The following is a 25,785-nucleotide window of genomic DNA, read 5'->3' as shown; positions in this document are numbered from 1 at the left end:
CACGTATGAAAAGGTGGAGTTACCATCATTCACCTCCTCGTGGGCTGGATCACCCAAAGTGTGAGAATAAGAAGCTAAAATCATCGCCTCCCATCAATTCTCTTAAATTCACAAGAACCTGACATTGGCCCAGTCCTTCAGAACAAGAAGAGGAGGAGCAAAAAAAAAAAAAACTGTAAGTTTTATGTTTAAGTCCTTACATATACATTTTAACAACAATAATATATAATAACCAAAATATTGGACACTTGATTAAGGCCAATTGTGTGTATGTTTCTATTTATTTATTGTGTAATGACTGAATTTGGCTTGAGAGACAAAAAGAAATTCTACTGCTTGACAGTAACAGTGTCAGGATCATTAGCTTCCATCACAGGTAACAGACTGATGGGCACAGTTATCCAGGTCAGTTTCATTATCTGTACTTCCTGTTACGATCATTTCAGGTTTACAATAATTTCAGATTGTTTTGTGTACTACTTTAAGCATGTACTGCGACATTTACAAACTTAGGTTTAAAAAAATCTACAAGAACTGTGTGGTTTTCAGAGTCAGTGATATGGAAAAGAAAAATTGCAAGGCAGAACTAACCTAACATTTTGAGTAATTTATCTCAAAATTTTGACTTACTAAGTATCTCGAGTAAAAACTTTGAGTTCCTAAACCAAAATTTTCACTGCTCAAGTAGACACCGAGCCAGCATAAACATCAGAGTTTTGTTTTTGGACGTTTGAAAACTGTAAGCTGTGTATTTACTAGCCTACTGGGATTTTTCTGAGGCAAATGTAGTTGTGGTATTTAGTTGTTAGCAGCTAGCTTAATAGCTAGCTAAAGTTCAGCGCAGGAGCCAGATGTTTGGTCTGAACTGCATTCATTTTATTTAAAAATCAAAACTATACCCAAGGTACAATACTAAATGTGGTTGAAAAATGATATCTATGTTGGACATACCAGTGTTCGTTTAGCAAAACATAAAACCAACATTTTTAAGTGAGGCAGCACACCCTTCAGGGCGGGATCCCTGCCAACACTAAAGTTTGATGAAATGAGAGAATTTTCTGAGTAAATATGAATTTCTTTACATTACACAGAACACTTAATTTGTTTTAAATATCAATTTTGATGCCGTATTTCATTTTAGCCTGCATATACCACTGTACCAAAACAGCTTAACAGAGTGCCAGATTTTCAAAAATATAAACAGTCAATTATGAATCCAAACTGTCCCAACAAATGATATTAAAAATGTGTAATTCCTCATTTGAAGGTGTTACAATTAAGGGCTCAGATGACTGCAAACGCTTGTTTTAACTCAAACATATCTGTGGAATAACATAATGACTTCCTCATTCTATGAACACTCGGCCTCTCCCATCTGATTAAATACTGGATACTCCCTTTTTTCAGATGGTTGTATTACCAGTTTTGTTCCTGTTGGGGTCACTGCTTCTCTGTACTCAAGTCGAGGCCCAATCCCCCAACATCTTAATCTTGAAACAGGCGGCACGTAAGTCATTCATAGGCCGTTATCTAAACTCACTTCTTTTGCGAATGCTTTTATGTTCAACTTTAGTTTGATGGCTGAACCCATATCTGCTTCTCCTCTGTTTTCTTCCAGTTGCGTGGCAGGGGCCACTGACTTGTGAACAATCGGACTGCAATTGCACTTTCACTGAACAGCGCGGCTGCTGCTGTGCAGCCAGCGACTTGTTCCAAATAGAAGATGAGGTCTTACAAAAGTTGGCATATTCATGGAATGGCATCACCACGCTAAAAAGCAGAGTACAGGCCCTCACAGGTGAACACGCTCTTTTAGTACATCCAAGGTGTTTTGAGGGCATTGACCTACGCTGTTCAATAATTCTCTCTCCCTCCGACTCTCAGATGGCATCAAAGTTGCCTTCAAGGCCACCATGGACCCAAGCATTGCCATTGCAACGCCTGGAACTACTGAACGTTGCTTTGGTCCATTCAACACTAATATAGCAGTCCCTTTCTCCTCTGTCACTCTTAACACTGGCAATGGCTATAACCCATCCTTAGGTAGGAAACGCACTGAAAAAGCAGGAATGAACTGATATAATTTATGAAAGCTTCACCCTCTAACTCTCCCCCTCCATCTCCAGGTATCTTCACTGCCCCCAATCCTGGAGTTTATGTCTTTTCTTTCACAGCCTACTCATCTGCATTAGAGACTGGACGCCTCTATCATAAAGTAAAAAAACCAGATTGAAATTTCTGATATCAGAATACACTTCACTTATTTACCTGTACAGCAACAACAAAATGAGTTGTGTCCTAATTTCCTGTGTCTCTGACTCTGCAGGTCCAGCTCATGAAGAACGGGAAGCACGGGGCCGCTGTGTGGGAGAACAATCGAGAGGATACTGAGGACAGCGCCACTCAGGTAAACTGGCTGCTAAAAATGAAGAGCTTAAATGTTAGACTGTGACTTTAATATCATTTTGTAATGTCTGTGGGAAACACTGTTTACCATGTATGTGTTTTTTAGGTTGTGGTGCTGGAGATGCAGAGGGGTGATCAGGTCTACCTTGAGCTGATGTCTGGGAGGAAACTCTGTACAAATCTGCAGGACAGTATCTTCACTGGGTACATGCTGTACCCCTACATTGCTGCCTAACACACTAACTGGAGATCCAGGCCACTTCTTCTTTCTCATTCCAGGACCTTAAATGGATTGAAATCGAAAAAACTAGTAGTCACCCACCAGATCTAGGTCTGTGATTTATTGTGGGACATGTCCCATAGATTAAGAGGCCCCAGCAGTAGGTATAAACAAAGAAAAAAAATGCTTGTTGTTAACACATGATAGACAAAGAAGCACATTTTGTGTATAATTTTTAAAAAAGGAAAAAAAAAATGAAAATTGCTTCTTCTCAGTTATTTCCATAATTAGGATGTAAATCTTTGTGAATAAATTATACAATGACAATCTGTGTAAAGAGGAAGTGAGAAATTGTTTCGGTTCAGATGTAATAAAAATGTGCTTCACAGTGATGATGTATGTTTGTTTTCAATAGTGGTACATAGACAACATCCATGAATGGAAAAAACAGTGACAGGTTTATATGAAATAAAATCTGGTAAGGATGACAGTGGATTATAACACTGCTGCTGCTGCTGCTGCTGGCATTTGGCCTACAACCCACCTTCAGTTGAACAAACACATGATGTAGGAGCAGGTTACACTCACACACACACACACACACACACACACACACACACACACACACACACACACACACACACACACACACACACACACACACACACACACACACACATTATGAGAGTGTAGACATACCAGTCATTCCTGAAGGAAGTTTCTGTGAAGCAGCAAGAATCACTGGGTTGTGGGTCCTTACTTTACCAGGATAGTGTGTTGATATTGTTGGATGATACTTAGATGAAAAGCTTTACAGTGTTCATGTCTGTCTGTTACGTTGGTATCTATTGCTCGGAGGAGTTTAGCTTAACTTAGCACGAAGACTGGGCACGCAGGGAAACAGCCAGCCTGTTTTTCTTCTTCAGTTTTGTATGTAACAGACTGTTTGCTTCAGTCTGCAGTCCTATTATCAATCTGATGTCAAAGTTCATTTCTGGCCACGGACACAGAGATAATAGGCTCACTCACGGCATATAAAAATCCTGTTAAAGGTGAATATTAAAGCCACACTGAACAAGCAGGTGCTCCAGGCTGTTTGTGGACACTGAAGCCTTGAATCTAGCTTTATTGGTTTTTAGACCCAGAAATGAACATACTTACACAGCAGCGCAGGGAAATAGTCCCGTGGTACAGAGTTGTGGTGATGTCACTGTTTGCACGCAACATGGCCAAAATGGGTGAAAAGGGTGGATGTCCTGTTATCTGGAAAATGTAATAAGTACTTGACATAAATCTGTTGCTCCTGCTCTTGCTTGATATGGTGAAAAATGTCGGGTAAAGTTCAGTGTACAGGAACTTATTTTTGTTTTTGTTTTTCCAATAGAAAAGCACTTTATTTTCAGTTGTTTCAGTGAAAGATCCTGCACCTTACTGCAATTTGCAGAAAATTGCCAAGTTTAATCATTTAATTTATTCTAAGAATAATATTTTTATTCTGAAGAAATGTTGATTTTTTTTTTTTTTTTTAATTTGTACATGTCAGTCATAATTCTTGGAAAGAAATCAGAATCTGCAAAAAATCAGCAGGTCACATTTAGAAAAAAAATTCTATCTCCAATCAACACCGCAAACATGGTGGAAACACCAGCCACGCAAATAAGCTGAGGTGACACCTAGCAGAGAGCTAGAGGCCTAATCAGGACCCACCAGTTGTGTAAAGCAGCCTCAGCTCTAATACTGCTCAACCTTAAGCCTTAATGCAATTTAAACAGGTGACTTATGAAGAAGAAAAATCCACACCCTGAAGGGTTACCATGCAAATATTAGCACAAGGATTTATTTTTGCTGCAGCTGAGCTTCTCAACTTGGGACTGTATGGGGACTGACTCACTTTTGGAACCAGCCCCAAGTGTCCTTTCAAGGAACTGCAGCAGTGTTGGCTGGGGTTTGGTACTAGTAGTATTAGGGTCATTACTCACTGACAAGTAATTTATACATATGTATTAGTATGTACACATTAGTCATTACGTTTTGAAAGAGTAATGTATTACATTACATAATTACTCCCTGGAGAAAATAATTTGTTACAGTACTTGTGTCACTTTTACTCTGTAACATGGCCTGAGGTGCATTATCCACATTATGAAGTGTGAACACAAAGACCACAGCTAAGGTCAAAACCAGACCAAGGAACACTAGCTTTGTGTTGGCTTGTTGTCTTTGCAGATGCTTGTTAACAGTCGCTGTCTCGTTATGAGCAGTTGTTTCTCGCCTGGGCGCAGCTGGCAGTTCACCTCCGTGTTCTTGTACTTTTGTGCACTCCTCAGTAGTTGTGGACCATGCTGCCGTTTCCCTCCTTCCTGCATTAACTGTTCAGCTGCTTTCCTGCACAGTTTCTATCCAGCCATCATGCAAATAACCCACCGATCCATTTTCTTCCGCTTGTAATGCAAGTAAAAACATAACTGTTAGTTCAGTAAGTGTAATGTGATTACTTTGTAACACCAAGTACAAAGCACAAAAAAACACCAGCAGTTTATGGAAGATTTATCCATGCGTTGTTGACACACGTGCAAAGAAATACATTTGACAATGCTGTATTTGTCTTCACTTCCTTTCAGTGCTTGATTTGCTTTTGTTTTGCCATTTTAGATCCTCCACAGTCTTCATTTATCAAAGACAAGCATTCCTCACATCTCAGACTCACCCAATAAAACGCGTGAGAAAGCACACAGAAACATCTGGCTCTCTTTTTCTTTATACAGCTTATGGAGGCAGGATTAAAGGAGAAGATCAAAACCATATAACCGAGAGCTAAAGATGAAAACATGGTTCAGAAAAAAAAAATGGACCCCCCCGCCCCCGCCCCCATGATCATAAGAGAGATATTTTAATATGACAAAGTGATTGTGATTTCTATCAGGTACATGGACAAAAAAGTATGAAATGACTAAAAGTATGACCTCTTTGGTCAAGTTTACTAAACGTCCTTTAAGAGTGTAGCTTTGTCATTACTAGTGAGAATAGATGCTTTGTTTATGTAGGAGTGGTTTATACCAGTTTCCCACTCTAACTGGGATCTGTCCAGCTTCACCGAGGGCCAGTTGTTCCTGTACGTTAGACTTCTCATATGCAAACAGGAGCGTCATGCCAAAATGTGCTTGCAGTGGAAAGGAAGTGATGGAAATGTCATGAATGGAACTCTGGACTTACATGGTGTTTTCTGTCTGAAGGTTTGATGACTTTCTCTTACTCCCATCCTGTTTATCTCTCCTCTCCTCTCCTCTCCTCTCCTCTCCTCTCCTCTCCTCTCCTCTCCTCTCCTCTCCTCTCCTCTCCTCTCCTCTCCTCTCCTCTCTTCTTTCTCTCATCAGTGTACAAGCCACTTTTTACATTGTTCTGTCCCTACAGTAGAATAAAAGAAAAATGATTATTTTCTGACTGTCTCTTTCTCTCTTTTCTTTCCATCTCCATCCGATCTCCTTTCCTCCCTGCTTCCCTCTAGCCTCCTTCCTCTCATCTTTTTGCCACTTTGAACGAGGAGCGATGCGGCGAAAGTATTCGGAGAATTCTCGCTGACCAAACCAATGCTGCCTCACTGCCATCTCTCTCCGCTCTACATGGAACAGCCGTACCCAAATAAGGCTGGGCGTTCTGACTAGATGTGAGGGGAAGAGACGCAACAGGCAGGGAGAGGGAGCTGCTGAAAGGCCATGCCCTTTTAAGGATGAAGTTTCCTTTTTTTCCCCCTCTTCCCCTCTCTCTCTCTCTCTCATTTTTGGCTCCCTCCTTCCTCCACCCTCTCTCACTCTCTCCGTAGACAAGTGAAGTCATCTGGCCTCATCTGCTCCTTTTAAGCCGGCATTTTTGAGAGGGAGGTCCCTGCCAAGCATATACAAACACTCAGTCAAGTATCCACACTCACGCCTGCACCAGGGGCCAGCAGAGAACTCACCTATTCCTTCACACAGTGAGTATACTTGTCTTTTCACTTGTAGTGGAAAAAAGCTCCTGGAAGTGACGGGGTGTTGAATTCTTATCATAAGGAACACGTTTCCCTCTGCTGTGCACGAATAAAAAGTGATATTACCTTACAGTATGGCTAATCTGATCCTTCGGAAGTTAAAGAGGGTGTTTGCATGCAATTGTCAGGAGCAGACAGGCATTCAAAGGTCCATCTGCACACTAGTTAAGACATGTAAAGAATATCATATGTTTCCTGAAGTTTCCATGGATTTGACTGAATCACAATAAATATCTGCACGTGATTGAGTACTGTTAAAAACTGCTGTTTTCATATAGGAAGTCTGTCTAAACACAGGTTTTCTGGTTTTACTGTTTTCTACACATTAACCTGATATGAAAAGAAGATTTTCTTCTGAGCAAATAAGCTCGCTGTTTAACTGTAATGCAGTGCAGATGTTATTCGAGGGTCGATATTTTTTCCTTACACAGAAAAGAGAGGCGAGCCAGACAGTGTTGCATATCTGTATATCTACATAGTTTTATTTGTACAAGCAAATGATCCACTGCCATATATGGGCTCTGGAAGCATAATGAGTTACAGAGCAAGAGAATTACAACCACTTATATAATGAGGATACAGATCCGTCCAAACTTTCCATCTGTCTTTATGAATACATTAGAAGCTGCTGCCTAAAGTCGTGCAGTTTTCAGCAGTGTTTGGAGAGAGGATAATGAGCAAATCATTAAACATGGCAGCACACCCAGTGATTCCAGTAAACCTAGCCAGCAGTAGCTCGTGGGCGGGGGGGTTCCAGTGGGCAGCTAAGTTTCTGAACAGCAGCAAGAGAAGCAGATAACACTATCTGCGCTGCCAATCCAGCGGCAGCACATAAACACAGCAGAGGCAGGATGGTTTATGGAGCCAGGAGCTAATCACATCTTTGTAACATCACAGGGGCTCTGAGGCAGCCAGCAGAGCCGGACTGCAGTGTTCACAGTGCCACAGTTATTAGAAATACATCAGCTCCCATGTACAGCAGCCATCAGCTGTCAGAATGATCAGAACCAAGGGCTGCAATTTCAGAAACTGGCAGGTTGGAGACATTTTTTCAGTGCCGCTGTAATAAACTGGAGCCATGTAATAAAAAAAAAAAGGGAAAGACTCAACCAGCAGTACATCATCCAGCTGGGATGGTATCCTTCAACCAGATGACTCAGCCGACTCTGCTGAGCTGTACCTGATTAGGCATCCCATTGAGCCAAACTTCAGCTGCCTTCCACCAAATCCTGACCTCTAAAAAGCAAAGACTCAAAATGATTACAGTGACTGTTCCTTACACCGGTACCACGCAGCTTATTCATACAAATCATTACATGGCGGTTAGCTGGTTAACTGTAGAGGAGGCATTGCTGCCCGATGCCACGTCCCCTCAGGCTGCCGCAGTTGCCACAGCCCTCACACTGGTTTCCTGTTCTGGCATTAGGCAGATTTACCATGGTAATAGAGAAACAGAAGGGGGAAAACACAAGAGAAGGAGAGATGTCTGGACTGAGGGACCGAGGTGATGAAGTCATAATTGTGGCATAGAGCACTTTGGGAGTTTTGAGAAAAGGCATCTGAGGCTTACTTTTACTTAAAATCTGTGGTTTTAACTGTTTTTGGTGCCTGTTTTCTGCAGAAGTGCTGTGAGCAGTCAGTAAAATTATAAAAGTGCTTTTTAAACATCAGTCCGTTTATACACTTCATTTTCTTTACCACTTTTACACAAAAATCTTAAAGATACGAATGCACAGTATTTTTTTTTTTCTTCCTACAGTACACAGCATTAGAAGTACTAACAGCAGCAGTGATACACAAAAACTCATCATGTAGCAGAACTAAGCAGAAGCAACCAGACAGCACAGAAGCTTGTTTAGCAGATAATCCTGAGTTATGGGGCCTGGGCTGGGTCCCAAGTACAACAACAGGCCCCCCCGATGCACATAAATACCAGAAATAGAGCCTAGGTCCTAATGGATTTACTTAACCTCCAAAAAAATATTATATAAGCTTTGTTTGGTTGTCATGCAGTGCACATTTTCTCCTCTCCATGGCAGGAGAAGGCACTGAGGGTGCAATGTGGTAAAAATGACTTTCCTATAAAAAGTGCAGTGTGAATGATTCGTGGTTGAAGCCCAGAGAGTAGTTCATGAGGCCAGTGTTTCAAAAAAAGTTAAAGTTATACCAGACACACATTGCTTTGAAATAATAATTATATAATGACGCATGTCAGGCGGAATAACAAGGGGTATGAGTGTGTGTGTGTGTGAGGAAGAGATATAATATCTGAACTTGCGGTTGTATGTAAGTGAGCGTGCTCCCCAGCATGTGTGTTTGGTTTGCTGTGGTCTGGAAAAGCACCACAGAGTATGCAGAGAATATGAAACAGGGTTGGAGGTAACAAGCTCTGGATGCTCAGGGCTGGAAGCCGTTCAGTTCCTTGGCTTTCGGGCTCTAATACGCAGACATGCAGGATATCCATTTGCAGTATACAAAAGTTTTATTTAGCAGTGCCACAAGATATAAAAAAAAAAATCCACATTTCTTTTAGTTGTCCTGCATTATTGAGACTTCACTGAAGTAAATAAGTAACTGCATCAAAATGCAAAATCACCACTCTCATCAGCTAGATGTCCAGCATCACAAATAGGAGTTGGGTAAAATTAGTGAGTAGCTGTTGAACGTTGTGCAACTAGAAACCAAAAAGGGAGCTAAAAGTAGGCTGAATATTGCACTTCAGTTAATACTGCACACACAAACAGGACTCTAAATCAATGCTAATGTTTCTCACTGTCTGCTGAATGCATCAAAAGACACACTATCAATGCAGCCATGTCAATTCAAAAAGTAAGAATGTGCCAGTATTGTGTTTGCACATTGTTTCCATTGCAGGTTTCCATGCTCTGTTTAGAAAGAAGAAATAAGGAAAGGAAAAAAAAAATAAGAGGAATGTGGAAGAAAAGAAAGTTTGCTACTCAAGACAAAAACAGACAATTTGAAAGGGAAAAAAAACTACGCCAGTCTAGTTCCAACTGTGTCTTCTCTCAGTAACCCCACAACCCTCTGCTACAGTGGGAAGAATCCAGTGGAAAAAAAAAGACTTGTGTATTGTTAAAAACAGAACAACAACATTCCTCAACCTGTGCCAGAAATGAGTCTCCTCCACTCAGCGCTGAGGTTTAACCTTTAATGTCTCGACTTTAAACCTCTCCAGGAACAGGAAGTTGACGTGACCTGACATCAAGATGGCAGCAAAGGTTGGATGGTGCAGACAGCACTTTGATATGAATTTTGCGCTTGGCTGTTGGCCCAAAGGCAATACAGAAGCATTAAACTTAAAAAAAAAAAAAAAAAAAAAAAAAGTGCTGGCTGTATGAATGTGTTGGCAGAAAGCAAAAGCCCAAAGGGAGAGGGCGGAAGAAAGAGAGAGTGTGTGCACGCATTTCAGGGGAGCATATGCAAAAATGAGCTGGCTGATAGCGAGCTCCCTCTGTACACCATTTAGTCTCAGACGCAGTTCCTGATAGGGCTCAATGGTGTGCATTCGGAGACATGGCACTGTTAACGCTGGTGCTCCTGGGAAGGTTTATATTTCAACTGAATGCTGAGCCTTTACACTTATATACACGCTTCTGACATGCATGGTGTCAATGTTTGTACTGGTGTATTATCTATAAAGTATATATACACTATGGAGGATGTATCTGTATGTGTGTTCCTAAGTAAATGTGGCTTTATTTTAATTCTTTGCACACCTATGCATGTTTCCGCATATGCTTTAGATTCTATTTAAATTGTAAGCTGCTGTTTGTTTTTTTCTAAAAGCAACTATTGTGGACTGAAAAGGTATTAAGGCATATGCAGGATAACGATGTATTTCTAAGTAGCAATATTTTATAAAAAGGTCCAGATGGCAGGTAGGACACCAGGGAAACTGAGCTCCCATCAACACATTTTATTCATTCTTCAAAGGCAAAAAAAAAAACACTCGAAAGGCATGTGTTTTCCATTTCATTGCATCCATCTTTCTTTATATTTCCACCTCTCATTCACTTCTCTCACCTCCCAGGGTGTCGGCATGGCTAACAAAGGTCCATCCTACGGCCTGAGCCGGCAGGTCCAGGATAAGATCGACAGCAAGTATGACCCTGAGCTGGAGCAGATTCTGGTGGAGTGGATCAGCCGTCAGTGCGGCTCTGGTGTGGGAAAGCCAGAGCCTGGCAAACTGGGCTTCCAGGCTTGGCTCAAAGACGGATGCGTGAGTGAACTGCCTGAACGTTTCTACTCGAAATTGCTTTAAGATAAAAATCTTTTATTTGTGCCTCTCCTTCCTTTCTTCCTTTTAACTGTCCCCCTTTTTTTGCCCCCTCTTTTCGTTTCATCTCATCTTTCCAGGTCCTGAGCGAGCTTATTAACACTCTGTTTGCTGGCGAGAAACCTGTGAAGAAGATCCAGAACTCACCCATGGCCTTCAAGCAGATGGAGCAGATCTCCCAGTTCCTCAATGCTGCAGAGAAGTACGGTGTCACAAAGACTGACATGTTCCAGACCGTGGACCTTTGGGAAGGTCAGAGGTTTTATGGTCTTAAGGCTGTTTGATGCTAGAGGAAAAGGCATTCCTCTAGCATCTATTATTATGCTGTTATTGATAATCCAGACTGTGTGTTGGGACAGGTAAGGACTTGGCAGCAGTGCAGAGGACCCTGTCAGCTCTGGGCAGCTTGGCCGTCACCAAGGATGAAGGCACATACAAAGGAGACCCTAACTGGTTCTTCAAGTGAGTCCTCTAAAATAAAACAGACCTCTGTTTATACACTGACTCTAGCAAGGACAGGCACTGTGCAAACATCGGTGGGTGGTGTTTTGACTTTTTTGTGACATTCTTCAATGTTGCGTTGCAGGAAGGCACAGGAGAACAAGCGAGACTTCAGCGACGAGCAGATGAAGGCTGGCAAAAATGTGATTGGCTTACAGATGGGTTCCAATAAGGGAGCCAGTCAGGAGGGCATGAGCTACGGAAGACCTCGACAGATCCTGTAAAGTCACTGAGCCACCAGTGGAAAAAGGTGCTCACTGCAGAGCCACTGGCCTGGTCTAAACCCCCCCATCTCTAGCTCCAGCCATGCCACCACCCTAATTCTAACTTTAGTGAGGTGGAGCTGGACCTGTTTTCTGTAGTGAGCAGCACTTGCATCAGTACCCAAAACCTCTTTCGCCCCTCTTTTAACTAAAACCTTTGGTGCCTTTTACAGTCTCTTACACCCTTCAGTCCTCTCTAACCTTAACAATTGCCACAGAGCCCTTATTTACATGCTCACACTGGCGATTGATGCAGGGTTCAAATATGCTTTGTCTTCAGATTAGTACAACTGAATGTTTGTAGTCTTAAACTGCAATAGTAGCCATAAAAATCATAAATTGATAAAGATGAATTTACACCCTGTAAAGCATTCTTTTCAAATTTACAAGTGCAACCACGTTGCACCAGTGCTCCTCATTTTTACCGCTACAATGTCAAATACACTTCCCACATCGCTGCGCCTGCTGTATCAGCGCTCATATTTTTGTACATTGTCTTATTAAATAATGACTTTGAGTTACATCTCTGAATTGACTTTGTGTTTCTGGGTATTTTAGTGTTGCCGTTCCAGTTTATAAAGAGTCATCTCTCCTTTTAATATTTCAAACCCACACGTGCTTGACAGTCATTCCATGCAACTTATCACCTTCCATGGATCTGGATTAAGAAGGGATGTCCCACACTTACACATTTTTATCTGTAGGCGTGTAAATATTGACTTAAAAAACTTCAAATAAAGGGGAAGGGTTTGTTTGCTGGAAAATGCTGGCCTTCTGACATTTCTGCTGGGATTTTACATTGGAGTGTGGTCACATACATGGTTGTGTTCCAGCATGAACTAATTTTGCTCTGTTTTGTATCCATGCAGTAGGCACTGCAATGTTGATAGCACTACCAATAGAAACATCTATACATCGTACTCAGGGATTACTTTGAAATGTACTCAATTATTGAATGCAAATTACATATTGGATTTTTCTTTAATGTTTCAAAATCAACACTGAACACATTCCATCAAGAGCAGTCATAAAATGAAACTGTTTGTCTTTAAAAATCTAAAAACATTGTATTCATGAATAGTAGTAATCTTTGACTATGTAACTAAAACAAAGGTAAATTTAGCTTATAGTTACTTTCTATAATGTGATTGTGGAAAACATGTAATGGATTCCTCATCATACCTGCCACAGATCAACATGTAAGCATTTCCACTGTGGACAAGTCTGTGTAGTGGTGTTAGCATTTAGCTGAAAGCTAGTTTAATTCAGCAAGTGAGTTAAAATTTAAAAAGCATTGCATTGCTGTTTCACATAATATGTTTCCCATGCTAGATTCATTTATTCTTACAAAAGACAGGTGTGTGCGTGTGTGAACCATTTCGAAAATGTTTTTTTTTAAAAAAAAAAACAAAACAAAAAAAACACAAAACTGAGTCTAAGAGGAAATTCAATCAACAGCCTTTTATTCTCATTGAAACTGCCTGTGACTAGCACAGCAAAACCGCTTTCAATGTCACTCCAAACACTCTGTTTACATTAAAAAATTATACGTCTTTAATACATTCCTTTAAAAAAAAAAAACAAACACTGTACAAACATCAGCATAGTACTTCTGTACAGCAGGCACACATTGTGTATATATTATAGTTTATAAAAAACAAACAAAAAAAAAAAAAAACAGACTTACAAATCTCCCACTGGAAAATGTCCATTTCAAGTTTATTTTTTTAATTTTCAGTAGTAGGTTGGATAAGCCACAGAGAACACCAGGCTTAAAAAAATAGATGCATAAAGTGATGCCTTAGAAAAGAAATCTTATTACTGAAATACAGTACCCACTTGAAGCCTCACATTTTAGGTCACTTTTTCCATGGAAGACCTTGCATATTACAAGCACAATCACAATCATATTCTCACACTCACTCAAAAATTTTCATACCGTTTTTTTTTTTTTTAATTGCACATCATATTTTTTTTAATCCACAGTCATACCCATGTTGCGTCCCACCAATCTGTAAGCTCAGCTCTTCTTTGGGGATACATTTTAAATAGATATGAGCCTGTAAACACTTTCACACATGTAATTAAACCAGGAGATATACCCTATTAGATCCTATTAGACCATTAGAGACCTTTACATTAACTTACTTTACAGGAATTTTAACCAGAGATTTCCTGTCAGTGTGCCCCTGAAAAATTGAGATCACTTTTGTTAAGAGACACATGCACACCAACCCACACACACACATGCTCAGTACAAACACCTTGAAGGCCACTCTTATGGGGAATGCAGAGAAGGACAAACAAGTTCACTGTCTGACCCACCAACACTACTGCTGGAAGTTGAATGTGGTCAGAAGAAGTGTAGGAGGCTAGGTGTGAAAGCGGGGAGAAGGTGAAAGCCTGAGACGTCCTATGAGGACTTAAAGTGCGAGGGGTTCAACCCTCTCTCTGGCTCAGTGCTATGTTGCCAGCCGCTCCCCACTAGCAAGCGGCTCTTTGACATTAGAGTCCAGCACTGCCTGTAACTCCACCCCTGAGTCCTGCTCCTCTTCCTCCCCCTTCTCATCCCCGATCAACGCTTCCTCCACGCCTTTCCCTTGTCGCCCCCTCCTGCCCCGGTGACCACCCCGTTTCCTGGGCATGCAGAGAAGACCCCTGAAGTCTAGGTGGGCCATCATGACCTCCAGTGTGTAGTAGAGGGACCAGAAGAGAGCAAAACAGCCAAGCAACAGCATGAACTGGAAAGGGAGAAGGACAAAGTTTAGAGAGACAGAGGAGGTAAATCACCACAGGAAGAGTGTTCAAATCAGTGATCAGTGACGGCTGAATGTGCTGATGAAGTGCAAGGCAGAAAGCGAAAGCCTAAAAAGAATGGTAAAGGAGCAGGTGTGACCATTTCAAAGGTTAAGTGAATGGTTAATGAATCAATATTAGATTTTTTTAATACCCTTGTATCCAGGGGCTAATGGATTTTTGATTGCTCCCTCTCATTTCCACCATCCTATTGCTAAGAAGAAACTGATGCATCCCAAGATGAAGGCCTGCCTGAGAGGATTAACCAAGGATATTTTCAGTCACTGCAGAATTTATGAAACACTTCCCTGATAGATGGTAAAAACAGCCATGAAACATGAATGTAAAAAACCCCAAACATATAACACTCTCCATGTCACTGTTACTAACAAGCTGAAATCCTTTCACCTCACCAGGGAGAAAATGAACACAGTCTGCAAAGAATGCAAAAGGCTGAGGCACCCAGAGGGCAACATCATGATCAACACGGTGCAGCGTGTCTGGGCGTGCAGCGTAAACGCCGCATTGTTTACCTTGAGGTTGTTGGACGTGAAAGGCTTGGTGATCTCCGGAGGGAGGTCCAGGCCCGGAGGGCAGGGCAGAGAGTACCTGCTGTCCAGATACTTCCCACTCATTGCCTCCTCCACCAGCCTGTCAATCAATGCACAGCCCATCAACTTGCAGAACATCTTAGTAAAAACACCGATTCAGTTATAATATCTGCATTCAGGCTTGGTTTGAATCAATTCATTGCCAAAGAGCTATTATAAAATATGTTACAATGACTGTGTATCACTCCTTGCCTCTGCCTCTCCTTGACCTCGCTGAAGGTCATAGATGAGCCATACAGAGTCAATTTCCTTTGCTCTAGCACTCCCACGGCAGCACACTGGTCAGAAAATCCATTTTCTACAGAAACAGTGGAGTGAGGAGGTCACAAGGAAGCGCCAAAAAAACCCTCAAAACAAAACAAAACAAAAAAACAAAAACAGGTGAAACTACCAATAAGCAGGGCAGAAACTTACTGTGGTCAGAAATCTTGAGGGTGTAGAGGCCTTTGGCCCTCTCCCCCCAGCAGCGCACAGTGGAGAAAGTCCAGTCCTGGTAGCCTGCGTTATCTCTGTGTGCACAAGACACAAACAACTACATTAGACTGCAGTCAAAATGATTTTTCAGTATAATCTTGAGATACATTAAAAACCTTAAACATTTATTCTTTTCCACTAAGTTTTACTACCATCACTAGTTTCACATGTCACTGCACTCATAGAAAAAAATACCTGTCAATGGCACGACGAGCCCCGATGACTGATGTCATACCGCTGGGGCAGACCAACACAAACTCCACATTGCCACGGCAAGGGTGGGCTACTGTCACAGTGACGGCCACGTGCTCCAGAGTCTCCATGCCAGACTGTTTCAGGTCGGCAGCAGACACTGATGGAGAGGAGAGAGGAGCTCAGACTCTGTGTGTGTGTGTGTGTGTGTGTGTGTGTGTGTGTGTGTGTGTGTGTGTGTGTGTGTGTGTGTGTGTTTTTGACCGTTCCTTAATCGGATCAGTGCATAAAAAGGAAAGCTTGACCCTGTATTATATCTTTATAAACAATGAACAACATGTGAATGTGTCTGCATTCATTTTGAATACACTTAAATATGTAATTCAGGGTTCACTAGCTTCACTGTATGTGCTGTTTTATAATATGGTGATAAAAAATTAAATTTTCTACACATCCCATCATTTACAAAACTGTATTTCAGCCCAGTTGAAGTAAAAATTCCTTGCTGCCATTATGAAAATCCAAATACATTTTCCTTTTAAAATGATCAGATTTTAGCTTTGATTTGACATAATGTGACACAGAAATGAAACCAGATCTTATTCTGGAGAGACTTTAAAAACAGGGGAGAAAAAAATACATTAAAACCTCCAAGCTCTCTGATTTCAATCTTCCCCCAAACCTGATTTTCTCTCATTGAATCTGTTATCAGCCAGTCTTCCTGGCCACCTCCTGCCCTCCCAGTGTGAGTGTCTGGTAATTTCTCGGTATTTCCTGAGCTATGACTGCTAATGAGCCGTGGCTCTATCTGACCATGTAGGGCTGCACACATCCTTGGGGCAGGGAAGGACGCAACGGGCCCAAGGAAAGAGGAGGAGGAGTGTAAACAGAGGTGTGGACGGAAAGATGGAGAGTCACGGGACAGATGTAGAGAAAAGGGGAGGGAGGGTCGGGACCACAAGGAGATTGAGACAAGCCGGGAAGAGAAAACTGAGAAGGAGAGGAGAGGAGGACTGTAGGGAGGGATGAAACAAAGGACAGAGAGGGTAGAGAAGTGGGGAGAAAAGTTTTAGGTGACAGTGCTACAAGCTCTGACAGCTCAGAGTTCAAATCCATTTCTGAATGTTTAAGATTTCCTGTGAATGCACCAGTCTGGCAGAGTTTTGCACAGGAGTTCTTTTTTAAAGAAACAGGGTGGGGGTGAATCAGTAATAAACTCCAGACTATGATCCAGACGACACACTGCTGACCTGTGCTCACAGCTCAGAAGGGAGACACATGAAGATGAAGACATATGCTGAGACAAAAGATTGAGTGCTTCTCTAAAAAAGCAGAAGATGTTATTTAATATCTTTGTCAATGAGCTGCACACAAGATTGGGGCCCAGCTGTAAAATAAGGGGAAAGCTGTAAACATACGATGTAAGAGTGTTGAGACTTTTTTTCTATCTACAGTTTTGTCTGACATGACAAGCTTGAGTATACCACACAGACCAACTTTGCTAAATGACTGCTGTTGGTTGGAATCTGATGAAGAGAGAAGGAAGTTAGTAACAGCTGTGAGTTTTTACCTCTTGTTTATAGCATCGTGTTTTTCTTTACAACCTTACTCACTGGCATTTCTTCACTTCACAGCAACCTAAAACTTCTATTCCCTACTTAAATGTGAGACTGCGAGCTCACACTCGTGCTTCTCCCTCAGAAAGGTCAAACACACTTGTCCATAAAACAACTGAGCTGGACTGATGAAACTCGAGGGATGTGACTGGTCATTAACAGGTCAAAAGCGTTCACATGGGAAGCAGAAAATTTACAATGCTTAAGGGGCGGGGCATTAGTTAGTGACTCAGCCAAGACACATAGAAACTACCACAACAAACACTGAGTAGTGTGACAGGCAGTTCTGAACAGTGTCAGTGACAAAAAGCCTAAACCAATAATGACTGAAGAGACGGTTAAAGGAGAAAATGTGGACAATAGCAGCTCTGTAACACACACACACGCACACACACACGCACACTTGTTTCTGGCTGTATTCCTGACCGCAACGAGGCCATAAAAGAGGGAAGATACAGATCGAGGGAGGAGAGGAGGAGATGAGGGAGAAGGAAATGTTTCTGCTAGAATGAGGTCACCATATGCGAAAACTGTATAAGGGATAGATTACATACACAGATAGCCGAATGTGAGAGATTCAGAGCAGTGAGAAGTGATGAAGGAATAGAAAATACTGTTCAAGTAATTGTACCAAAAAACTGAAGAAAAATAATAATAAAAAAAAAAAAAACAACTAGCAACAAATCTGGAAAAAAACATTGCCAAGGGAACTCACAAACAAAGAACATTACCAAATATGGACAGGCAGGCTGACTGAGGAGCAGGCAGGCAGAGAGGGAGGGACAGAGGGAGTTAGCCACATAGTGCAGTGTGTAAACTTGACAAGTAACTGTCCAGCACAGAGAGAGAGCTACAGAAGAGCATACAATCAGACAGGGTTACCTTCCCAGGTAAGGATGAGCTCACGGGGATAAGTCAGGATGGCTTCCTCCTTTATTACTGAGCTCTGATAGGACAAGAGAAACGGCACCGACTCCCACACCTGAGAGAGAAAAGAGAGACATGTTCAGACTAACTTGGAGTGGGATGATGTTTCTTTGATAATAAACTTTATCAGTAGATCCATCCACAGTGAAAGTAGCTGTGTCTCTACATGCATGCGCGTGTGTGTGTGTGTGTGTGTGTGTGTGTGTGTGTGTGTGTGTGTGTGTGTGTGTGTGTGTGTGTGTGTGTGTGTACACCTTGGCTGCATTAACAAGCCTCCACGCGTTGAGCAGCCCAAAGCCGTGCTGGTGGCTGTGATGAAAACCTGCCCCGTTCACTTTCCAGTCTGCGCTATTGTCACACTGTCAAAGCAAACACAACAAAGATCGCTTTTATGTTCTCATTCAGCAATATAAATGAATAAATAAAAAAAAGAGATCACTTCCAGAAGTATTGGTAAACGGGATGCATAGCTCTATCATGTTAATTGGCCAGCTTTGCTGCTAGGCAAATTTTGTTACCCTTGGACAGAGGCAGGCTATCTGCTTCTCAGGTAACTGGCTGCTGCCCGTAACTATCTAAATAAATCACCAGTCAAACTTTTGGACACACTCACTCATTCATATAAAAGCTGTTTCTTTATGCTATCGTAACATTCAAAGTATTGCTTTATAATCTATGACTACTAGATGAGAAATTACACGCTAATGGAGTAGACGAGGCACTGTATCTGCCAAATGCATTGAACATGACACACTGATGACATCAGCAGTGCAGAAAAAAAATTAACATCCATCCATACAGTTGGCATTGTAAAACATTTGGTTTTAGACTGTTTGTTGCAAAAATCTCACAATTTAATGACTGAAGTTGTGAGGGGCATTTGTCACTATATCCTGACAATTTCTAGACAATCCATTAATCAATCACAAATACTGTTAACATATTTAACCTTAATGAAAAATAACTTGTGGAGACCAATGGCCACGTGCTGAGGGGACCTAAAATATTGGCTAAAAGGCCATTTGCAGCTGAGGTCTCGGTATGATTCTCGGTTGGCCAGAGGGGGCCCCATGGGATTTCCTGGTTTTTAAGTGGGCCGCAGCACTCTTGACCAAACAATGCTTCAAATGTTGCTACAGAGAAGCTTCAAATTCTAAGGTGCAGATACACAATTTTAACCCAACAGCACAGAGGAGGCGGCACGGAGGATTAATGGCAGCAGTTCAATATCCAACTAAATCAGAAGTATAGCAGCCCCTAAAAGAGGTGTTTTTTGAACACTACAAGTATTTAGTATTGAATTAAGCTTCTATACAGGTGTGTGAATACAGGAATACATGATGCAATGCGGACTTTCATAAGGCTTACCTTGGTAGCAGTGAAGGTGATGATGTGTTGGACATCCCTCCAACTGAGGCAGGGCCGGACCTGCAGCATAAGGGCCACCATTCCCGCTGCCAGGGGTGCTGCAGCAGATGTACCGGTGTGGCCCTCTGTACAGCCTGTACCCCGCTGCATGGACCAGTCTGAAGTCACCTGCAGGACCAGACAGATGGGCAGAGTGTTGGAAATATAGTTTGGAGAAATTATGTGCAGTTCAAATAGTGCCGTGGTGGTAAAAAGTGTCAGGAGTCCAAACGGAATCTGCCATCAAAGGCCACTCACACTGTATATAGTTATAAATGAACACATGGGCACTTTTACAACCATTAAAGGGTGTAATCACAACAAAAGACCCAGGCCATGTTGTGCTTCAGGAGGGTAATTTAAAGCTACTTTCAGCTGCTCCCTTATTCACAAGGGGTCACCAAAGCGGGGAAATCTGCATGTTTGATTTGGCAGAGTTTTTACACCGCATGCCCTTCTTGACGAAACCCCAAAGGGGTTTGTGTCTCCTCCCAGGATCAAACCGGGAATCTTTTGCATGTTATGGGGGCGTATGGGAACAACTTACATTAAGACTAATCAAGCAGTCTCTTAGTATCTTTCCTTGAAGGTTAACATCTCCATGCCACCTACGTAAATGGGTTATGCATTGCCCAGTTCAAGTAGCTACACATCCAGTCACCTTGCTCATTTACAGCTGCTGCAAGCTGTCAGGCTGCAGTGCTGCACACACTGCAGTCCCTAGTAGTGATGTCCAACAGTGAAGCAGAGCTCTTCAACAATGTTACTGGTATTTGTGGTGACACCTAGCGAGAGTAGCAAAGTGTAATCACTGAGTCAATCAAGCCTTTCTAATAAATGCTGACTACAGCGTATACCCTGGTGTGAAAGTCAGGAAGTGATGAAGACATGAGGAAAAAGATGCTGCCAAAACACAGTCATGATTGTTCAAAGCATTATCAGTGACTCTTCTCTACTTCACACATAAGGCTTTACAAGGCCCACATGTCCTTTAGCAACAGTCATGGTGTATTAATTTCAAACACTGAATCGCTCTTTCACTAACATTGAACATCATGTCTTAGTCACAGCAATTATCTACGACTTACATACTGGGATTTTTTACGAGAATTGAAGCCCCTAAAATATCATCAATCCTCCATCAATACATGATACACAAGCTGCCAGTAGTTCATCAGTAATTTATAAGAACAGTACTTTTTTCCCATGACTTTCCAGATGTTACAAACTCAATAATAATCGCCAACTCAATGCACTGGTGACAGCAGCTGTTCTTGGTAAACGTCTTCTGCTGAGTATTACACCAACAGGCAGCGTTTGGACAGCATCTGGCCTGTGACCATACTGTGGTCAGTGGTGGATCGGACACAGCCCACGTCTGGCTAAGCTCTTCTCCCTCAGGCGATGACATCCGCACTCCAAACTGCGTTACCATGGTGATGCACAAACAGCAGCAAATAGAAGTCAGCGGCTTCAATGGGCTCTTACTCCTGTCAACATCAGTCATGGTTTTCAGAGGAAAACAGTCTGTGTTCCTCCTGATGTGGAGCTGCTCTTTCAAACAGCCGTCCCCATCTCTACAGTTTTAGACATTTCCAGGTCCCAAATAGAGAAGTCAAATATATTGGTTTTCACATCATGTTTTGGACTAGAGCGAGAAACAAGACGGTCCTTCTGAATATTTGATATATCGGTGATCATTTCTTCACTCACGTGTACAGTCGGGAAAATAATTATTTGATCCCTTGAGTTTCTCTAATTTTAAGGTAGTTTCATTTTACTGAAGACAGAATATCAACCAAAAAAGTCAAAAAAAAAAAAAAACACATTAAATAAAAGTTATAAACTGATGTGCATGTCACTGAGTGGAACAAGTATTTGATCTCCTACAACACAGCCGGAATTCTGGTTCCCACAGAGTGGCTGTGTGCCCATGTGGGACCCAGATTACAATCAATTACAGATAATCCTGATCTCAACTTGTTATGTGTATAAAGCACAGCTGTCCACAGAATCAGTTTCTTCCATTCCAACCTCTCCACCACCATGAGCAAGACCAAAGAGCTATCAAAGGACATCCAGGGCCAAGACTGTAGACCTGAACAATGTTGGAATAGGTTAAAAGACCATCAGCAAGAAGCTTGGGGAGATAGGTGCGATTACTTGGAAATGGAAAAATTACAAAACGGCCTTCAATCCTCCTAAGTCTGGAGTTCCTTGCAAGATCTTGCCTCATGGAGTGAGGATGACCATGAGAAAGCTGGTGGATCAGCTCAAAACTACACGGGAGAAGCTTGTTAATCATCTGAAGGCAGTTGGGACTTTGGCCATCACTGGTAACACACTATGTTGAAATGGACTGAAATCTTACAGCACCCACGAGGTCCTCCTGCTAAAGAAAGCACATGTACAGGCCCGTCTTAAGTTTGTCAGTGAACATCTAAATGATTCAGAGGAGGCTTGGGAGAAAGTGCGGTGGTCAGACGAAACAAAAAATAAAAAAAATAAAATAAAAATCAAGCTCTCTGGCATCAACTGTGTTTGGAGGAAGAGAAGTGCTGAGCATGACCCAAAGAACACCATCACCACAGTCAAGCACGTAGGTGGAAACATTAAGCTTATTATGGGGCTGTTTTTCAGGTAAGGGTACATGATGACTTCACCGCATTGAGAAGCCAAAGGATGGGGTCATGTACCATAAAATCTTGGATAAGAACCTCCTTCCCTCAGCCAGAACACTGAAGATGGGTAATGGATGGGTCTTCCAGCATGATAATGACCCCAAAAAAATACCGCTAAGGCAACAAAGGAGTGGCTAAAGTAGATGCACATTAAGGAGTGGCCTAGCCAGTCTCCAGACCTCAGGCCTAGAGAAAATCTGTGGAAGTAGCTGAAGCTTTGAGGTGCCAAACAGCAGCCAAGAAACCTAAAGGATTTAGAGGGTTTCTGTAAAGAGGAGTGGGCCAAAATCCCTCCTGAGATGTGTGCAAATCTAGTGACCAACTACAAATATATCAATATCTTACGGCTGTGTTTGCCAACAAGGGTTTCTCCACCAAGTACTAAGTCATGTTTGGCTTGGGGATCAAAAACTTATTTCACTCACTGACATGCAAATTTATGTATAACTTTAATGTAATATTTTTTTCTGGATTTTGGTTGATATTCTGCCTCTCTCCATTAAAATGAAACTACCATAAAAATTAGAAACTACTCATTCTTTCTAAGTGAGCAAACTTACAAAATCAGCAGGGAAGCAAACAATTATTACCCCCACCATATGTGTTCGCCAGTGTTTCCCTGAGGTTGACAGCGCTCTTTTCCACCCTGACACAACTGAAAGAGTTCCATTTAGAGAGTGTAACACTTTTTGGGGACCTTTTAGTGCACTTGTAGCAATGTAACAAGTTATTTCAGCTCAAATGCAGATAGGAAAAACCCTGGCCCTACAGATTTCTTCAAAGCTTGCTTTTGTCCCAGTTCGAAAATCAGTTCAGGTTTTAAAATTCTTGACAGAATCACTATCACAGAATACTGTGGTTACCTACAAACTGCACTGACAGACTGAATGGAAGCATACCAAGACTCTCCTTTGAGTCAGTCCCAGTTTAGTTGTTTAGTTCACACAAAGAATGATTTATAGCTTTCTTTATTCAGCAAACACACAGACCCTGTCTGAACTCCACCAAACAGGTAAGGTGTCAAACCACCATCTTTTAATGCAACCCGTCATTGAGTTCCTGCTTCCTTTTGTCACCACTGCTAAATTTACTTTTTGTTTTGATGAGACTTACAATGCTCCTCAAAGAGCCCCTCCCACTGCTGAAAGTGACAGCCAGCATAGACGCACACTCCTCAGCGTAGAACGGCATCTTGCCTTTCTCATCGACTGCTCCTGCATGAAACAAACACAAAAACTACTTACAGGCACCACACATACAACAAAAATAAACCTGCAGAAAATGGACAGTCAAGAGCACACCTGAGAATGTCCGAGTCTTACCAATTGTGATGGTGTAGATGGAGTTGGCGTAGCCGTCATAGTTGCAGTTGTCGTTGTACTGTCCCCCGTTACCACTGGCGACCACGAAGATGCTCCCGAAGCCTCGTCTGCCTGCAATCACCCCGTGCTGCAGTGCTGCCTGTGTAGCAGGAAATTTTTTTTTTTTTATTTTTAAATCATTCAGTGATAAGAAAAGGAATTAAAAATCAGAGGAAAAAAAAAACCTCTGCACACTGTTCTTCTACATGTACAAACTGCTGAGCCTTTGTATTTTACTGCCCTCTGGAGGACAAAAAGACTGCTGTAAACAGATGATCTCACCTTGCCCAGAGGATGAGGTCCGTCAACAGTATGTCCATCATCATCTGGACCCCAACTACGACAGACAACGGTCAACATCAGAATCAAGTGAAAACTTTGTAGATATGCTATTACAGCATATTAAAACACAGCGGTTTATTACGCAGGAATCACAATCATTTGTTACCTGCAGCTGTATATGTCATTAATTTGGTAGTGCTTGTTAAAGGCTATAGCCTCCAAGCTGTCTGTCAGTGGGCCATCCAGGACCCTGATACCTGAGAAGGAAGTAACAAGTGAGAGATAAGACTACCTGTTTCAGAAGTTCTTAACACTTTGATCTTAAGTTTTTAACAACAGGAAAAATAGACATTTTCCTGTCAGTACCAGCTACTTTGCTGCCATAGGCCACTCCCACAGCACAGAAGCTGTTGTTAGGAACAGCTGCAATCTCTCCAGCACATCGAGTCCCGTGGTGATTGTCACTGTGAATGTCAGGGTGAGGCATGGGGTCTGGATCATTTGAGTTTAGGTCATAGCTGCCCTCTGGACTCTAAGAGGACACAGAAATCAGTCAAGAGTATGATGTATGTAAACATTACTGTGTTCTGAATCTATTTAGACTACTAGAATCAGCATTAACACAATCAGGAAAACTATTGAAACTAGAAGCTCTTATCAGTTTCACATATTTCTGCTAGTACTGCCTATAGTTGTTCATATTGTAAAAAAACCTGCTTCCCTTTTGCTAAGAGTGACATTCTCTGTACTTTACAACTTTCCTCTGATCAACAACGTGCTGCTTAAAGTTGAATCTGTCACATCCTCCACAGTGGATGCTTTTTGTCTGCTTGCAGGTGCTAAACCTAGACTATAATGCAAATGCCTAACGGCAGATTTAATAAAAATTACAGTTAATGACAGTCAATTACAGTCATCCACACTGTATTCATTACAAAAAATGAAGCCATGCCAGCTCCCATAGTCAAGCAACAGGAATAGATCACAAAACAGAATTGCTTAAACAGTTTTGACTTACATAATTTGGCTGAATGTCCTGATGGGTGTGCTCCACCCCGTCATCAACCACCACCACTGTGACTCCCTGGCCGGTGATATTACGCTCCCACACTCCTGTCACGTTGATATCCATACCCTTATTGACGTCATTGTGCTACAAAAACAAGAAGAGTAAGGAAAGGATGAGAGGGAAAGGTGGAAAAAGAAAAGTCAAGGTTAAAGCAAAAATCATTCAGAGAGTATAGAGTGGAGGAAAGGTGAAGTGGTGTGTCCAGAAGTGGACACACCACTTATCGCTGTACAATAAGCATCACTACAAAGCATATCAGAACCATGCTGTCTTATGCTTTTGTACCCACAGGACACATGCTGTTCAGCTGGGAAAAACATTCAGCTATAAGCTTGTAAATCACTGAAAATAGGAAATTATAAATGACAAACAGACTCACAACTTACAATAAGCTGAGCTACAGTATTTAGCCTTCCACTTTGCAGTTCATTCTCACTTTAGGTGACAAATTTACTTTCCATCTCTCTGCTTGGTAAGCTATCTAATATCGCTTCATAGAATTTGGCACCGCTGGTAAAAATAATACCAAGAGTAATGTGACATGCAGACTGTGCTTCACAAGAGGCAGATTTGATTAACACTTAAATTCCTTGCCTTAAATTACATTCTGATTGGGCTGTTAAAATCTAATCTAGAGCCAAAAATGCCTTTTAATTCC

The 25,785-nt window shown here is 41.8% G+C and overlaps 3 protein-coding genes across 6 annotated transcripts in view; 2 read left to right on the top strand and 1 right to left on the bottom strand.

Moving 5' to 3' along the window:
- Positions 1 to 294: 294 nt before the first annotated feature.
- Positions 295 to 2,641, top strand: cbln18 (cerebellin 18). Its single transcript, XM_030744309.1, has 7 exons — positions 295 to 405; positions 1,408 to 1,507; positions 1,619 to 1,798; positions 1,885 to 2,043; positions 2,127 to 2,215; positions 2,327 to 2,407; positions 2,513 to 2,641. Exons 1-7 carry the CDS (start codon positions 295 to 297, stop codon positions 2,639 to 2,641), a joined length of 849 nt encoding a protein of 282 aa, XP_030600169.1.
- A 3,771-nt stretch (positions 2,642 to 6,412) lies between these two features.
- On the top strand, positions 6,413 to 12,242 carry tagln (transgelin). 2 transcript variants are annotated; one of them, XM_030744639.1, is made up of 6 exons: positions 6,413 to 6,596; positions 9,847 to 9,889; positions 10,702 to 10,890; positions 11,028 to 11,199; positions 11,307 to 11,409; positions 11,534 to 12,242. In XM_030744639.1, the coding sequence occupies exons 2-6, from the start codon at positions 9,878 to 9,880 to the stop codon at positions 11,670 to 11,672; spliced, it is 615 nt and encodes a 204-aa protein (XP_030600499.1). In that variant the 5' UTR covers positions 6,413 to 6,596; positions 9,847 to 9,877; the 3' UTR covers positions 11,673 to 12,242. The 2 variants fall into 2 exon arrangements, with proteins under 2 accessions (XP_030600499.1, XP_030600500.1); XM_030744640.1 differs by lacking the exon at positions 9,847 to 9,889 and having other exon boundaries at positions 6,416 to 6,596.
- Positions 12,243 to 13,157: 915 nt separating this feature from the next.
- Positions 13,158 to 25,785, bottom strand: part of pcsk7 (proprotein convertase subtilisin/kexin type 7) — a 15,304-nt gene continuing 2,676 nt past the window's right edge. For 2 of the 3 annotated variants that reach the window (XM_030745100.1, XM_030745101.1), the window contains exons 4-17: positions 25,077 to 25,211; positions 24,425 to 24,590; positions 24,225 to 24,315; positions 24,059 to 24,113; positions 23,738 to 23,876; positions 23,529 to 23,629; positions 19,696 to 19,863; positions 18,582 to 18,686; positions 18,283 to 18,382; positions 15,788 to 15,944; positions 15,533 to 15,627; positions 15,311 to 15,416; positions 15,041 to 15,158; positions 14,174 to 14,452 (exon numbers count right to left, since the gene is read on the bottom strand). In XM_030745100.1, coding sequence (XP_030600960.1) covers positions 14,174 to 14,452; positions 15,041 to 15,158; positions 15,311 to 15,416; positions 15,533 to 15,627; positions 15,788 to 15,944; positions 18,283 to 18,382; positions 18,582 to 18,686; positions 19,696 to 19,863; positions 23,529 to 23,629; positions 23,738 to 23,876; positions 24,059 to 24,113; positions 24,225 to 24,315; positions 24,425 to 24,590; positions 25,077 to 25,211 — 1,815 coding nt within the window. Of the gene's footprint in view, positions 14,453 to 15,040; positions 15,159 to 15,310; positions 15,417 to 15,532; positions 15,628 to 15,787; positions 15,945 to 18,282; positions 18,383 to 18,581; positions 18,687 to 19,695; positions 19,864 to 23,528; positions 23,630 to 23,737; positions 23,877 to 24,058; positions 24,114 to 24,224; positions 24,316 to 24,424; positions 24,591 to 25,076; positions 25,212 to 25,785 lie in introns of all 3 variants that reach the window. The other variant, XM_030745102.1, reaches the window with a different exon arrangement.

The sequence above is a fragment of the Archocentrus centrarchus genome, chromosome 13, assembly GCF_007364275.1.
Source record: "Archocentrus centrarchus isolate MPI-CPG fArcCen1 chromosome 13, fArcCen1, whole genome shotgun sequence".
Classification (NCBI taxonomy): Eukaryota; Metazoa; Chordata; class Actinopteri; order Cichliformes; family Cichlidae; genus Archocentrus; species Archocentrus centrarchus.
The sequence above is the reverse complement of the archived record's forward strand: the minus strand, read 5'-3'. Positions and strand labels throughout refer to the sequence as shown.

What these genes read in the sequence shown, in the direction of transcription:
- tagln (XM_030744639.1), top strand. An exon ending in GACCGTGGACCTTTGGGAAG is followed by an intron (nt 11,200 to 11,306) that starts GTCAGAGGTTTT and finishes GTGTTGGGACAG; the next exon opens with GTAAGGACTTGGCAGCAGTG. An exon ending in GACCCTAACTGGTTCTTCAA is followed by an intron (nt 11,410 to 11,533) that starts GTGAGTCCTCTA and finishes GTTGCGTTGCAG; the next exon opens with GAAGGCACAGGAGAACAAGC.
- cbln18 (XM_030744309.1), top strand. Translation starts at nt 295, where the DNA reads ATGACTGAATTTGGCTTGAGAGACAAAAAGAAATTCTACTGCTTGACA. An exon ending in CAGAGTACAGGCCCTCACAG is followed by an intron (nt 1,799 to 1,884) that starts GTGAACACGCTC and finishes TCCGACTCTCAG; the next exon opens with ATGGCATCAAAGTTGCCTTC. An exon ending in TGGCTATAACCCATCCTTAG is followed by an intron (nt 2,044 to 2,126) that starts GTAGGAAACGCA and finishes CTCCATCTCCAG; the next exon opens with GTATCTTCACTGCCCCCAAT.